We start from the raw sequence: 14,344 nt of genomic DNA on the forward strand, positions 1-14,344 counted from the left end.
TTGTTTTTCTGATAAGTTTGGTTTTAATCAGTCATGACGTCAAATCCCTTTTTTATAGCATCAAATAACTGACAGCTGTGTGTGCCAATCGGAGTGCTCCCAATTAATGGCGCTGCTCGGGACTGGTTGGACTGGTGTATGGGCTGGAACTCAATCACTACTGCACACACTGGCTACAAATGATGCAACTGCACAAGATGGCGGTGGCTACATCCAGGATATTTTGGCTTCATTTTTGTACATTGGGAGGAAGTGGGGGACGTCCATATTTATATACAGTTACTGTTCACTACCTTATAGGAGCTTATATTGACTCAATAGATATCCGTGAAGAAGGAGTTATCTAACAAGGATTTCAAGCTTTCTAACTGCACCTGTATTTAGCCACTAAACAGTTTTCTCCCTCGGGAGTTGGAGGAGATCAAAACAGAGCTTAAAGCAAAGTGAATATGACATGCATTTGGCAGCTGGCCCGAAACACAACTCAAAATGAATGCTAATGTTACTATATGTCTGCTTAATGTGTACATAAGCCACTATTTGCCAGCACATTTACCATATCAGCATTATGAGGTGATAATAATAACTTTACCTACTTTAGTGACATCTAGCAGTGAGGTTGCAGAGTTAAAGCCTCTCCCATGTGCCTAGCGTGTAGGAGAACCACAGTGGCCGACAAAAAAAAAGCCTGTGTTTGACTTGTCCATTCTAGACTACTGTAGAAACAACATGGCGGACTCTGTGGAAGATGACCCGCACTATATGTAGCTGTAAATGGCTAATGCCAAGGTAACGAAAACACAATTCTTATTTTATTAGGTATGAATACATTGTTATTAATATCATATACCATTTCTGCCCATAGATGCCCCTAAATCCTACACACTGGACCTTTAATTTCAGCAATGTTACCAATCCTATAAAAAATATCTAAACATACCTTCAAACTGCATGCAAGAATGTTGTATATAATCAGTCATCTTTTAGTAATTTCACTTTGTGTAAGTGGGAAAAAAATTACAATTCCTGCAAAAACAGAGAGAAAAAGACAAAAAAAACCCCTCCTTAAGTGCTTTGTCCCTGGCATATTGACAATGGTTGTTCAGAAAAGGGATTAGGGATTTTATAAATCCACTTTTGCAACATCAACATCTAACACTCAATGCACCACGCTCTGAGGGTAAATATTGCCAAAGAGGCCATCTTCTGAGCTGGCAGGTGAGAAGGAGTAGCTCTATTAACATCTGCCAAAGAGGAAAACAAACAAGGCAATGTTGAGTCCAACTTAGGCACCATACTCCACTGATCCACTGTTTGCTGTGAGCAAGGGAGCCACGCCCAAACAGCCCGGAGTTTGCTGTCTGCATATCCATCTTGGCAAGGACACACAGCGCTGGCATTCTCTTTCAGCACATTGCTATAAGCCATGCGATTTGTCTGCTACCACAAGGCCTGCTGTCAATTGAGCACGTTTTATGGAGCCAGCAGGAGATTACCTCCAACTCAGTGCTCCTCGGTGTCTGTGTGCCGTCTTGAAAATTTATCTCAACAACTATGTTTTCCCAATACTCTGAATCAGACTCAATAATGGACTGCAGTCTGCCTGGATCATGCACGTCTCACTTCACCATGACATATGGAGCCAGGCGGTAGGAGCCCCGAGATTGCATAAAACACAAATACATGAGCACATACTCAGAATCACACACACAAGCGGCTCGCCCTAAATTAACAAGTCAAACTGATTAATTCCCACTGGTTACACTTCTTGTTGAGTTTGTGTTCTTTGCTCATTGACATTTCTGTCTTTGTTGCTTCGTTCTCATGCTCCGTAGACCTGTGCTGTGCTGTAACACATCGCCCTGTCAGCCCAGACAGCACATCCATTGTTTCATTTCAGTCTGGCTCATTGTAACACATGATCCTTCACCAAACAGCAGCAAACCCATTCAGACAAGCGCTATTATGCATGGCAATCATTCCTCAAATACACTAACAATGGGTAAACAGCTAAAGAATATAGGTGTTGTCACATTCTCAGCATTACCTGGTGCTTAAATTCAAAGAATTCTTTGAAAAGACCCCTAATAAAATAAAACCAAGGCATCAATGCCTGAGTGAGTCACATCTGAATTAAAATACTCAGTAAATATACACCTGTGAGCAGGTACTTTAAGTATTATTGCATTAACTCAAAATGAGGGCATATCTGTGTTCCCAGGTTTCTCTACTCCCAGGATCCTATGTTCCTATGTCCAGCTGAATGTCCTCTTAATATGACACATTAAGGAGACATTTCAAAGGGATTTATGCTCACAGCAATGCTTTTTTCCCTAGGACAGATGTTAACTCTATGTTTCTCTCGGTCAATATGCTGAAATCACTCACCTCCACCTAAAATCCTTCTGATGGTATACCAAACCTCCATACTCAAATTTGCTGGCAAAGCAAGGTTCTTGACTTTAGACTGATATCTCTACAGTGGCTGATTGGATTTTAACCGTCCCTGCCCCTTCGTTCTTTTGTCATTTGAACTTACAAGTCTCTTACAGTGTATCGAGAACATATGACTCTGGAAATGTAGGGCGCTGGGAACATAAAGATCACCCCCTAAAAATGACCACACATAATACATTTGTGCAGTGCTAGCTAGCGTGTTTCTAACAAACACATTGTTTTATCGCTTTCTCACTGAGAGTTACCATTAATCAGAAGATTGATACCCCTCTGATAAATGTCTTTTAAATATTGGGCTACACACATCTAGCTTAGCTTAGCGTAAAGACTAGGGGAAACAGCTAAAGTTAGCCTGGCTCTGTCAAATGGTAAAAAATGGTAAATTAAGTTTTTATACCAATGAAAATAAACGAAATATGTGTTAACTTTTGAGCTTTGAATGTGCTGGTAGGCACTTTTGGACAAAGTCAGTCAAAGTCAGCTGTTTCCCTGTGTCCAGTCTTGCTAAGAAGCTAATCTCCTAGCTAACTAGACTAGTTGTTAATAAGCTTGTTTTGCTAGCCAGGAGGTTAGCTTCTTAGCAACTCTTAGCTAAGACGCTAACTAGAATAGTTAGCTTGGAGGCTAGCCTCTTAGCAATCTCCTAGCTAAGAAGCTAACATCCTTGCTAACTAGACGAGTTAGCTAGGAGATTAGCTTCTTAGCAACCACCTAGCTAAGAAGCTAACCTCCTAGCTGACTAGACTAGTTGGCTAGGAGGTTAGCTTCTTAACAACTAGACTAGTTAGCTAGGAGTTTAGCTTCTTTGCTACTGGTCTAGTTAGCTAGGAGTCTCCTGCTAGTCTCTTGATTCTAGCTTCACACTTAGATGTGTAATAATAACTAGATACCTGATGCCAAGATGGCGCCTATTCATGACAATGGAGTTGCTCACCTGGCGCATATTCCAAAAAAAGTTTCTAGCTTCCAGGTTTACTTCATCTCTATGCGGCTCACTGAATATGCGCAGTAGTGTTTCCTCTGCTGGCCCCATTCGTGAGTTCCTTCTCAGCTCATTTTTTAAAAGTTTTACAAATATAAAACCTCCATGGATCAAAAAACATAAGAGAAAGAGTCATGTTTGACCTTGTCTGCAGTGCGAGGTGTCTTGTATACAGTTTTACAGTGGTGACCACTGGGCAACAGCAGATTTTTTTCACTGCAATACTGCAAATGGCCACTGGAAAGAATTGGAAGCAAGGCTGAGCAGCTGTCCTCGGGGCCTGTATTTAACTGACAATCGTGAGGTATTAATCTTCTCCTCTAACTCTTGGCATGAAAATGTATTTTCCAAAATACCAAAACTATTTCTTTGTTAAGAGCACATCCCTTTGTCAATGCAACAGGCCACTTCAGGCCAACATTTACAGATACTTAAGAAAAGCTAAGATGCTCTACCAAGCGTGAAGCCTCATGGCCTGTGGTAGCTTACATCAGCTCATTATAAGGTTATTGTGCAGCTGGTCTCCCAAAGTCACATGCTTTGATTGAACGTCTACTGAATAGCTGTTGAGGATAATAGGTCGACTTTACATATTTGACTTTAGTGAATGAGAAAGGCACTGCAGCCTTTACAATAACTAAAGGCAGCAGAGTAAATTCCCAGGTCTAAGCAGCTCTAAATAGCTCATCTCACCTTGACAGGTAACTGAGGGAACATCTGGACAGCTCTCTGTAGACATTATAGTGGCATGCAGCCGCACCAGGAAGGACCAGATGGCCAGAGGAGGACACATTCAGGTAAACTCTGTGCATCTGTGTGTGTGTGTGTGTGTGTGTGTGTGTGTGTGTCTGAGCTCACATGTGCACATGCCTGTGTATGTAGATTATATGTGTGTGTGTATGTGTGTGTGTTGGGCATCTGCTGAGGAGCCTCAGTCAGCTCCTGTTTCATCTTGCCTGCTGTGGATCTGCTCCTCTGAGCAGCTAGCAGCAGAGTGCAGACATAAGGAATGGCAGTTATTCCAGGTGGAGAATTCCTCATCCTCCTTCGACAGATTCCCTCACTATCCTCCTGATGAAAGGCGATGAGCATCCGCTATACTGCGGCTCACTTTCCATCCGGACCCATCAGCCCTCGCATCTGCACACCCTGAACCCATTTCCTGCACTCTACCTCACAGCAATTTACCCCTGCAATTGCGATAAGTAGGAGACTGGGCAGCAACAATTGGGGTCAATTCACTTTCAGCTCACCAAATTAAAGATGTAAAATGAAACTGCAGTAGACACAGTGAAGATGTGGCCTTCATTCCAGAGCTGCTTGAAGATTAGAAAAAAAGGTTTCTGGCCAGTGAAAGTCGACTACTTTGAAAAGCAGGACCAGCTGTGAAAATCTGGAAGTAGGAAAGTGAATGAGAAACTCTTTACACTCCCTTAACTACTACTGACGGAGTTGTTCCACTGTCTACATTTAAAGCACGACAGCTGCAGCTTCCAGGTGGAGAGAAAGGCTGGAAAATAAAGGAGATGAAAGAATTTTCTTTCAGGACAATTAAATTCCCTGCGTTATTTGAAACAAAAAGAGCCCTTTGTTCTATGCCACTGTATCCACTGTACTGTATGTAACACCTTACTGTACAGTAAGCACAGCCTCTTAGTGTTTGAAAACTCTTAATACTACTGACAACAGATAGCTTAGTTTCATGCTCTACTAAATGATTTTTGACTCTTTACTTTGAGAAGTACAACCAAGGTTTTCTACAAAAGCCTTTTATTTCACTCAGAGGTCCAGTGTGTGGGATTTAGTGGCATGTAACAGTAAGGCTCTCCCCCTAAAAGCTTTGAATCATCAGTCGGAGACCCCCTCAGCTGATCAAGAGTCTTTAAGTCTTTGTTTTTCTCTTTGTCAGTCAGTGTGGTCAGGTAACAAAAATACAATGGTTCTTACTTTCAGGTGATCATAAACTAAATTGCCTATAGATGCCCCTAAATCCTACACAGTGGATCTTAAACAAAAGATGTCAAAATTCTCTAATGTTTAATTTTAAATGTAAAAATACAGCCTGGCAAACCTTTGACTTAAATACTTAACTCTCTAATGAAAGAATAAGTTATTAATGTTATGACTTCAGCCAGACATTTGATCCCAGGTTTCAGTACCTCACAGTTTTCAACACTTAGTGCTACAGACACATTTTGGTTCAATACCCAGCCCTGACAGTAGGCACAAAAGAAGCGAGCACAATGCATGCAAATGTGTGACATGAAGAGGTGTGTGACAGCTGAAAGAGTGAATGAAGCTGTGGAGACTTGAGGTAAAGTGGCAGTGAGCAGCTGCATACTGCTGAGGCTCACAGATACAGTGCAGCACGGTAGCGCCATGACTGATGTCTGTGGTGTCTGCACCACTTGACACCAGATTATTGCTCTGCAGTTTAATACAGCCACATGCCATAAAGCAGAAGTCACACTGCATGCAGGGATGAAGCGAGGGGACAGCTCAGCCCAGAGAGTCTCCTCTATTCTCCCGTCTCCTCTCTCATCTCCTCCCCGGCTCTCTGGAGTGCATGCACTGCTGAGCAGGCACACAGGCACACAACACACACATCACAGAGAGCCCCAGGGGCTCAGGTGCTTAGAGGTGAATAGAATAATATGGTCATGCTCTGTTTTAACTCGACGTTAGCTCAAGTTTCACAACCGGAGGTTTTTTTTTCACAGTCTTTTTTCTCCATCCGTCTGCCAGTCACTCTGTCTTGTCATCTGCCCTCCTACAGCGAACCTGGCAGTGTACACCTGTTCTAGCCCAGGTCGGCCCCCTGAAACCCTAAACCACCATAAAGAATGGGAGAACTGACGGAAAGGTCAGAGGTCAGTCAACAGAGGAGAGGTAACACTCCCCCCATGGAGTCGCCTGAGAAACAGTAGCCAGGTAGGCATCCATTCACCAGCACCCACTTCTTCTCTGTCTCATGAACTATTTCTTTTACACTACCTTGTAAACACACACTCATCTATGTACAGTAACATTATCAACAAAGCAATTTTGCTGCAGGCTCCTTGGCCATAGCAACTGAACACTCTGTCCCATTTCTCCTTTGACAGCTATACAAATCTGTGAGATGAGTGGGCAAACAGGCACAGAATGCAATAGAAAATGGCATGCAACACACAAACATGGCTGTGTGGGATTAAGTGTTTACCTCACACATTAATTTCCTTTCTTCAGTGCTTCGGGAAACAAAACGTGACTCGTTACATTGACATGGATTCACTAATAACTCTGCACGTAAAGTGGATCAAGGGTCAAATGAGGAACAAAGCAGAAACAAATCAAACATGAATCCAAATGAGTCGTTTGCGAGTCCCATAATTTATGAATTCAACATGAAAAATCTGGCAAAAGGCCTCATGGTACAAATTAATTCCTACAGCTATTCACAGTCACACTCGTACACACCATCCATAATAGGCTTGGACACATTGTGCATACATCAGCAGAGCACGGTATTCATGATTAGCAGGCGGTTGGCTCATTCTCTGTCACCAAGATTTAACTTCATTACACCTTCATCTCCATAGTGAATGCAGTTTGCCTACATCCACAGGGCAAAGGTCATCGGAAAGGTAAAGCCTGGCTGCAACTGACCTCAACCTCCGACAGCTCAACCTAATCCAACTGTTCAAGCCCTCACAGCCCTGCAGGACGTTCTCTGTTAATCAGTCAGCATACTTGTGGAGCTCACAAGGTCCAAGACTGCTTGTATATTCATAGGCCTCAGTATTTATGAGCGGGTGTTAGCACTGCTGACTTTATCACTGACCTGCAGTCTCTGCAACATACCAAACCCCAGTGTGTCCGCTCTGGAACTCTGGCTTAAAAAAGAAAAAGACTTAATATATTTCCATGTTCCAACCTTTAGTTTTATCAGTAAAAATTCGGACATTATGGCCTTTGAGGGCAACAAGCACTTAGTATGCTCGGCTTAAATCCTGAAAGAATAGTTTGACATTTTTGTAAATGTGCATATTCACTTTCTTGCATAGAGTTAGATGAGAAGCTTGATGTCTGGCAATAAATAGGAAACTACAGCCAGCAGCTGTTTAGCTTAGCTTAGCATAAGGACTGAAACACATGGGGAAACAGCTAGCCTAGCAAGCTGCAGTGACTGCACCTGACCAAGAAATAGATCATTGTAACATCGCAATATGTCATTTTTTTAGGTATACAAATAAGATATAGTTTGCTACCTGCTGAGCTTTCAAGGTACTTTGGACAGAACAAGGCAACTGCAGGTGTTTCCTTTAAAGTTTAAAGTTGACAACAGTGTTTTACTTTTCACTTTTAAAGCTTTGAGCAGGCTAGCTCCAGCACATCTTATGACCTTTAACATCATTACTGTCCTACTAGAACACTGGGGTCATCTGATAAGTTGCTGCTTTCCATCCCAGAGAGTCATTGCAGGCATAAAAGTGAGCATACCTTTTTTTTTTGGCCGAAGTTGTGGAACTGCCTCCCTTTAAGTGTTTAATCATCTCTCACCATCAAATGTTTTAAATGCAGCTTAAACCCCACTTGATTTCTCTGGCTTTCTGTGACTTTCAGATATGTCAGTATGTGTTTTGTCATTGCCTTTGTGTTGTGTGGAAATTTTCAGTACTTTTTCCTTTTATCTGTACAAAGCCGGCTGTTTTTAAACTGTGCTACATAAATAAACTGACTTGACCTGACAGTCTTTTCGGCTCCAACTCTCCCTGACTGTCATCTCTCTCAGGGATCAGTGAATACAATTAAGGTCAGCCTTTTCAAAAAACATATATCAAGCGACAGAGCTTTTGTCCAAACTGTGACTGAGGGGCTTGAGCTGCTCCAGCCTGGCCACGGGTGAGGAATCATACTCCTTATAGGTCTCCAGGCTACTGGCTCTACACAAACTTTATCGCCTATTGTTGACAATGACGCTGTCTTAACTTCCTCATGAGATTGGCATAAAAAACGCTTTCCTGTCATTTAATCAGCACCACAGCTAAATGTGAAGTACCCTTGTCAGGTCAGAGACTTACAAAAAGCAGTTAGCATTTATGAGCAGAGCCTGGATCTAATCCAGAGCCTCTGATTACAGTAAGAAGCTAATTGGCTTCTTTGAAGCTGAGGTTTATGTGATCGTCGTTTTTCATATCATACCTCACCTAGCCACCGTGTCCAGCCACAATAAACACCGTCTGCAATTATTGAATCCAGACTGTCTGCTATTCACCACTGAAGTTAATCCTTACTGTAGGTTTTAATTATGCAAATTAAGTAGGTGAATTCCCTTGATTAGATCCAGTCTGGCGGTTGTCAGTGTCTCTGCTCTTTCTGCCTGTCCTTTTAGCAAAGGGCATTTTTTCCCAGGCTTTTTTTTTTAATCATCTGCTGTCTGAATAACATAAAATGTGCCAAGGCAGCTGAGACTTAAGGGTGGTAGCTCAAGGACATAATTCCAGCAAAGTTAATTTGGGGTTGAGGCCTTCAACACAATGTCATAAAATATTTATAATTAGAAAATCATTGCAAATTAAGTGTATGAGAGGGCAATGCAGTTGCATGCGCAGTTTAAATAGTTTCAAGAAGTTGTCAAACACAAGACCATGTGTGCTGTTGCTCTTTAAACGTAGCAGGCACTCAGAGGCAGGAAGCACAGAAATATTTAATTGCTGCCAGTGGATGTGGATGCATAAAGAAATAATTTGTCATCCTGACTTTTCAAAAGCTAGCCAAGTGGTTTCTGCGCAAAACTTTTACAGTGTCGTTGACATTGTTCACCCATTCACCTCTGGGCTACAATGAGGAGAGAAAGGAGCTTTACTTCCCTATATTTGCAGGACATAGTGTAAGCAGGTTCCTCTAGACCCAAACAGGAAAACACAAAAGCTGTCTGGGAGGCTTCAGTGTGTGTGTGTGTGTGTGTGTGAACAGGGAACTTTCCCTCTAGTAGTTTTCATGCAGAAAAGCACATTCACTCTACCCAAACACTCTTCCTTGAATTTTTATCCACTCGCTACTATACTGTATTCAAACAATAAGTCTGCAGGCAGGGTGAGGGGGAGAGGGATGTCTGGGGACCAGGCCGACTTCCTCTTCGCAAAAAAACGGGACGGCAGGCGGATGGGGAGGGAGGGGGAGTGCGACCTCGGGTAAACAGTCTCCGCTCTCGTTTTTTTTTCCCATGACAGCTGCAGACACAACACTGGCTGAACCCTAGCAGGTATCCCAGACACACCAAGAGGCCACCTGAGTCGCCCTATTGACCTTCTTCCCTCCGTGGAGGAAGCAATTTGGAAGCGATCATCCATAACCGCATCCATCCTATGAGGCCCAACAGGTGGGCAGCTCAAACTCACAAAGACAATGGGTTTATTATCCCTCCATAACATAACCACGGTACAATAAAAGTACCCTGCCATCACTGTTTGCTACCCCAAAATTAAGGCCCCATTTAGCCATCAGCAAGTGCAAACTAGGGGGGAAAGGGGCTGCCCCCATCTCTTTCTACAACACAGAGCACCTGGTGAAGGCCACAAAGCACTGCTGGAGGGTCCCACACTAAAAAGGGGAGGTCAGTTCCCATGGCAGATAATGGCAGTCAGGGGTAGGCTTAATGTGTTTACAGGGTGGACTTACCTGATACCTGAACATAGATCTGATATGCTCAGAACAAAGATTAGACCACACATGCAGATGTCTCAAACAGAGAGCCCAGGTGCTTCAAAAATGCCCCGTTGTCCCTTGTCTACCTGCTCCCGCATGAGCATCAGGCGCAGTGGGATTTGGGGTGAACCTTGAAGAGCTGTAATCCAATCCAACTTTTGGACTCTCTCTCTCTCTCTCTCTAAAACAGGACAACAAAGGGAGAACCGACCCGAGGGCAAACCCGGCCCGTCGCAACAACAGCAGTCTCTGGGCCTATATTTAACAGCGGTGGGAATTGTGGGAGCAGCCATACAGGAACACTTTCAATGCACAGCGAAGGTCGACTGGGACTTAACTTCCTCCTCAGTCTCCAACGTGAGCCGCTCGCTCATTTTCAACTCCACCGACCCCCCACACCCAACAGCAAAATAAAGAGATAAGCATTGTTTAGCCAAACAATGGGCCACTTTCAAAGTCTCAAAAGCTTCCATTTTCACATCCAAGGCCAGCATTTGAAGTCAAGCATGCAATAAACAACTTTACAAGTGGATGGTGAGAGCCTTCTTGGTACAATTATAAACCACAGAGAGGGTTGGATTTCATTGTCCATAGATACCAGCCTTAGCAGGTGCAGATGGGCAGGAGAGGCCAAAAGACATCAGTAGTGCTACAGAAAGGTGACAGCATCTCAGAGTGAGAGGCTGCTGCAAAAGCTGAGTTTACAGTGAGTAAACAATGAGTTTAATTAGCTCAAGTGGACTTTCTGAACCTATTTTGACTTTAATTTAACAAGAAAACTGTGAAATAACTTTGCAGCTCAGGTGGTGTCAGTATTGCAAACTATTAAGGTGTAAATATTTGCAAAACAGTTTGAATTTGAAAATTAAATTGACCTATAAGAGTGTGGGAAAAAGATATTAACCAACCTTCAGTGAGTTTTGGTCTGCTAGGGCAAGCGCCTGCTTCTTCAGCTCCGTGACTTTCTTTTGACATTGCTGGCAAAAGCCTCCCTTCTCCTCCGACTCGGGGATGGAAACGGAGCCGGCGCCCTCAGGGGGAGGCCGGCTACAGCACCGCGCGTCCTCCGCAGAGTGAAGTCTTTTCCTGGGGGTCACCGGAGAGTCTCCACTCGGACATCCCTCCACCTTCAGCACGAGGGGAGAAAAGTTTAATTAACTTCGATTGCAGGAATAAAAAAAGGTCACACCTCCAGTGCGCTGGAGCGTGTGGGAGTGAAACTGTTTGTTTGTACCTTGACTACCCGTTTGAATACAGAGCACCTGTCCATGCGCGCACCAATGAGATGCAAGTTGTGCTGCTTTTATGTTCGGTGGAAATCCTGCTTTCTACACTTAATGTTGTGCAGTGAGACACTTACAGTGAACATGCGGTTGTTTGGGTCCCCTCCATCAGGATCTGAGCTGCCCCCAGATGAGCTCATTCTCCCAGATCACGGTTACACCTTCAGGTGAACGTCTTCAACTCAAAGGTTTTGCCGCTGATAGACACGGGGCAGAGCCATAGGCTAGACTGAAGACCTGACTGAGGGTTACCAGTCATCTGTCAGATTGTACTGGACCAGTGGCTGCTGAACGGAGGCAACTGGTGAGTGTGTACGATAAGTTTGCAGCGGAGTAGTTTTGGGACAGGAGGGCACTGATCGGTGCGCAGGAGGCGGTGTTACTCCTGGAATGGGAGGGCTGAGGAAAACTTTTCCTGCGCAGGGTTGGATGGGAGGGGAGGGGATGGGGGGACTGTAAGACTCCTCAAAGCTGTTAGTATTCCATAGACCACTTTGAATTGTCTGTGTGGTGAACGATGATATATTAGCCTACTAATTTAACCCCATAAAACACACCCTCCGCCTCATTTCTTCTTGCTCTGAGGCTGGGAAAATCATCTTATTCCACAATGTCTAACAATACCACACACTGTACATGCTCTGTTCCCTGCTCTTCATTGGAGCCATATGGTGCTCACACTGAGAGAAGCATTCGAACTGCAGACTGCAAGATTTTATGGTTTCATCACTCCATGACATAAATATTGTAGATGTCTTACGCATCATTTTATACACAATTTCCCCACATGTTAGGTATCTTTGCATGGGTGTCGATTTCGGGGGAAAACAGGCGGCACGTCCCCCTCCAAATTTAGAACATGTGCATTTGTCCCTACCTATAAAAACATGAAATGGGTCATCCAGCTTCCTCCCACAGTCCAAAGACATGCAGGTTGGGTTAGCTGGTGACTCTAAATTGTCCGTAGGTGTGAATGTGAGCATGAATGGTTGTCTGTCTCTATGTGTCAGCCCTGTGATAGTCTGGTGACCTGTCCAGGGTGTACCCGCCTCTCGCCCAATGTCAGCTGGGATAGGCTCCAGCCCCTCCAAGACCCCTAACAGGATAAGCGGTTACAGAAAATGAATGAAGAGCAACTGCAATTTTTCTTGAGTTTTATGTCATAAAGACAGTCCTGGAGCACATCACTACCTTGATCTCCAAAGTGTGATTATGCAGGAAAACACACGTGTCACCCCAGTGTTGCAATGACACCAATGCCCATGCATCTTTGGAAACTTTTGGATCTCTATGTGACTTTGAAGTCAAATTCTGTGGGTTCTAATAAGGAGTGTATACCAGGCCTCAAGGGGTTAAACAGTGGGTAGCTCTCCTCATGATCAAGGGCAAGAAGTAGCCTACTACTGTTTGAAAACTCCATGATATTCTTAGAAAGCTTATGAATGTACATCCCCTCCAACAGGATCAGAAAACTGACATCATTTCCATATTCTTCATTGGCGTAATTTCCCCATTACGCACATTTCCCCACAATAAAAGGTGGATACATTGAGAACTGGTTGCTCTACGGTTATTATATCACAGCCAGTTAAATGCTGATGAACTGGTCATTTCTGTTTCAGCAGTGTGGAGCAGCTCAGTTTCAGGAACTGTTGCCTCTCCTCCCAGGCACCGCACAGGCTCTGTATGCTGTTGGTGTCTGGCGCCATCCTCTGGCAAAAATATAGAACAGCACCTCTCAAAACTGGAAGGGTGGAGGTACTTGGAGGAGGTTAAATATTTAATTGGTAAACTTTTAATATTTCATGCGGGTGATGTAAGCGACAGTAGCCACATGCGCTGAGACGGTTTCTCTTTTTTTCTGCCCTCAAACGACCTATTTAGGGAAACACACCATCTTTTGTCTTCAGGCTGTGCAACTCCAGACAATGTAAAGGGGTAAATTGAAAAATATAAAGTACACAAAATATATTAACATGTATATAAATACATTCCCATTGTCATTTGAAGCCGTTTTCATGTGCAACTCGTTTCATCAAAAACGAGTTGCACATTTCTTGAGGCTACAGAAGGATTGTCTGAACGACGCGCAAAGATGTATGTTAGGAAATAGAAAACTAAGATCATGATCAGTCATTATTAATATTCACAGTCCAATAAGCCATCAACCACAGGCATGTTTATATCAGCTGGGTGTTCATTGACAGCAGTTTCTAATTTGATTACCCAATTTCTGTCAAACCTTTTGGCTATGCGCTTTGCGCCGAGCAACAATTTCAAAGAACAAAGTTCAACCCTGGCAAATACACTTTCATTTGCAGCACAATTTAGTAAAAATGTTTAATAAGACCTTCTGATGATAAGTGAGATGCAAGGATGGAGTTTGGGGAGCGAGAGAGGGGACTAAGGATGCTGCGAGGTGCTGCTCAAGGTCCTGAGTACTGGGCAGGAGCCGTCAGACGCACATCAGTTGTCCATCTCTTCACTGTTTCATATTTATTTTATAACATGTACCCGAGCATGAGATCATCCTTTTTTGTCATCTGTGTTTCAGTCATCCCTTTAGGATACTCTTACCTTTGTTTTCCTCTTTAGCAGGTGACTTGTAAATCCAAATATGATGTCTGAGTCAACGAAGATTGTCCCCAGGTCTATGACGCTGGGGTTGGGCTTCCCAGCTCCGGGAGACCCCGATGAGTTTGGCAAAGCCATGTGTAGCCTAGAAAAAATCCCACTCCTCCACTCGGGAAACCTATTTGACTCGTATATCCATCTAATTCATTTCTCTCGTACTCTCCAAAAAGATCCACAAGGTTTTTTAATCCGGACATCCAGTGACTCACGGTGAGCGCTGCGTACACGTGTGCGTAAAATCACCTCTCAGATTTCCAGTGGTCCGAAAAGACAACAAAGCAGTACAATCCATCCGGCG

At 43.7% G+C, this 14,344-nt stretch overlaps 1 protein-coding gene across 1 annotated transcript in view; it reads right to left on the bottom strand.

Moving 5' to 3' along the window:
• Positions 1-11,815, bottom strand: part of kif26ab (kinesin family member 26Ab) — a 78,640-nt gene extending 66,825 nt beyond the window's left edge. Inside the window, exons 1-2 of the mRNA XM_049595897.1 lie at positions 11,490-11,815; positions 11,038-11,256 (exon numbers count right to left, since the gene is read on the bottom strand). Of these exons, the coding sequence (XP_049451854.1) occupies positions 11,038-11,256; positions 11,490-11,552 (282 nt within the window). The 5' untranslated portion in view covers positions 11,553-11,815. The remainder of the gene's footprint in view (positions 1-11,037; positions 11,257-11,489) is intronic.
• Between the last annotated feature and the right edge of the window lie 2,529 nt (positions 11,816-14,344).

Source organism: Epinephelus fuscoguttatus, linkage group LG14, assembly GCF_011397635.1.
Source record: "Epinephelus fuscoguttatus linkage group LG14, E.fuscoguttatus.final_Chr_v1".
NCBI classification, from domain to species: Eukaryota; Metazoa; Chordata; class Actinopteri; order Perciformes; family Serranidae; genus Epinephelus; species Epinephelus fuscoguttatus.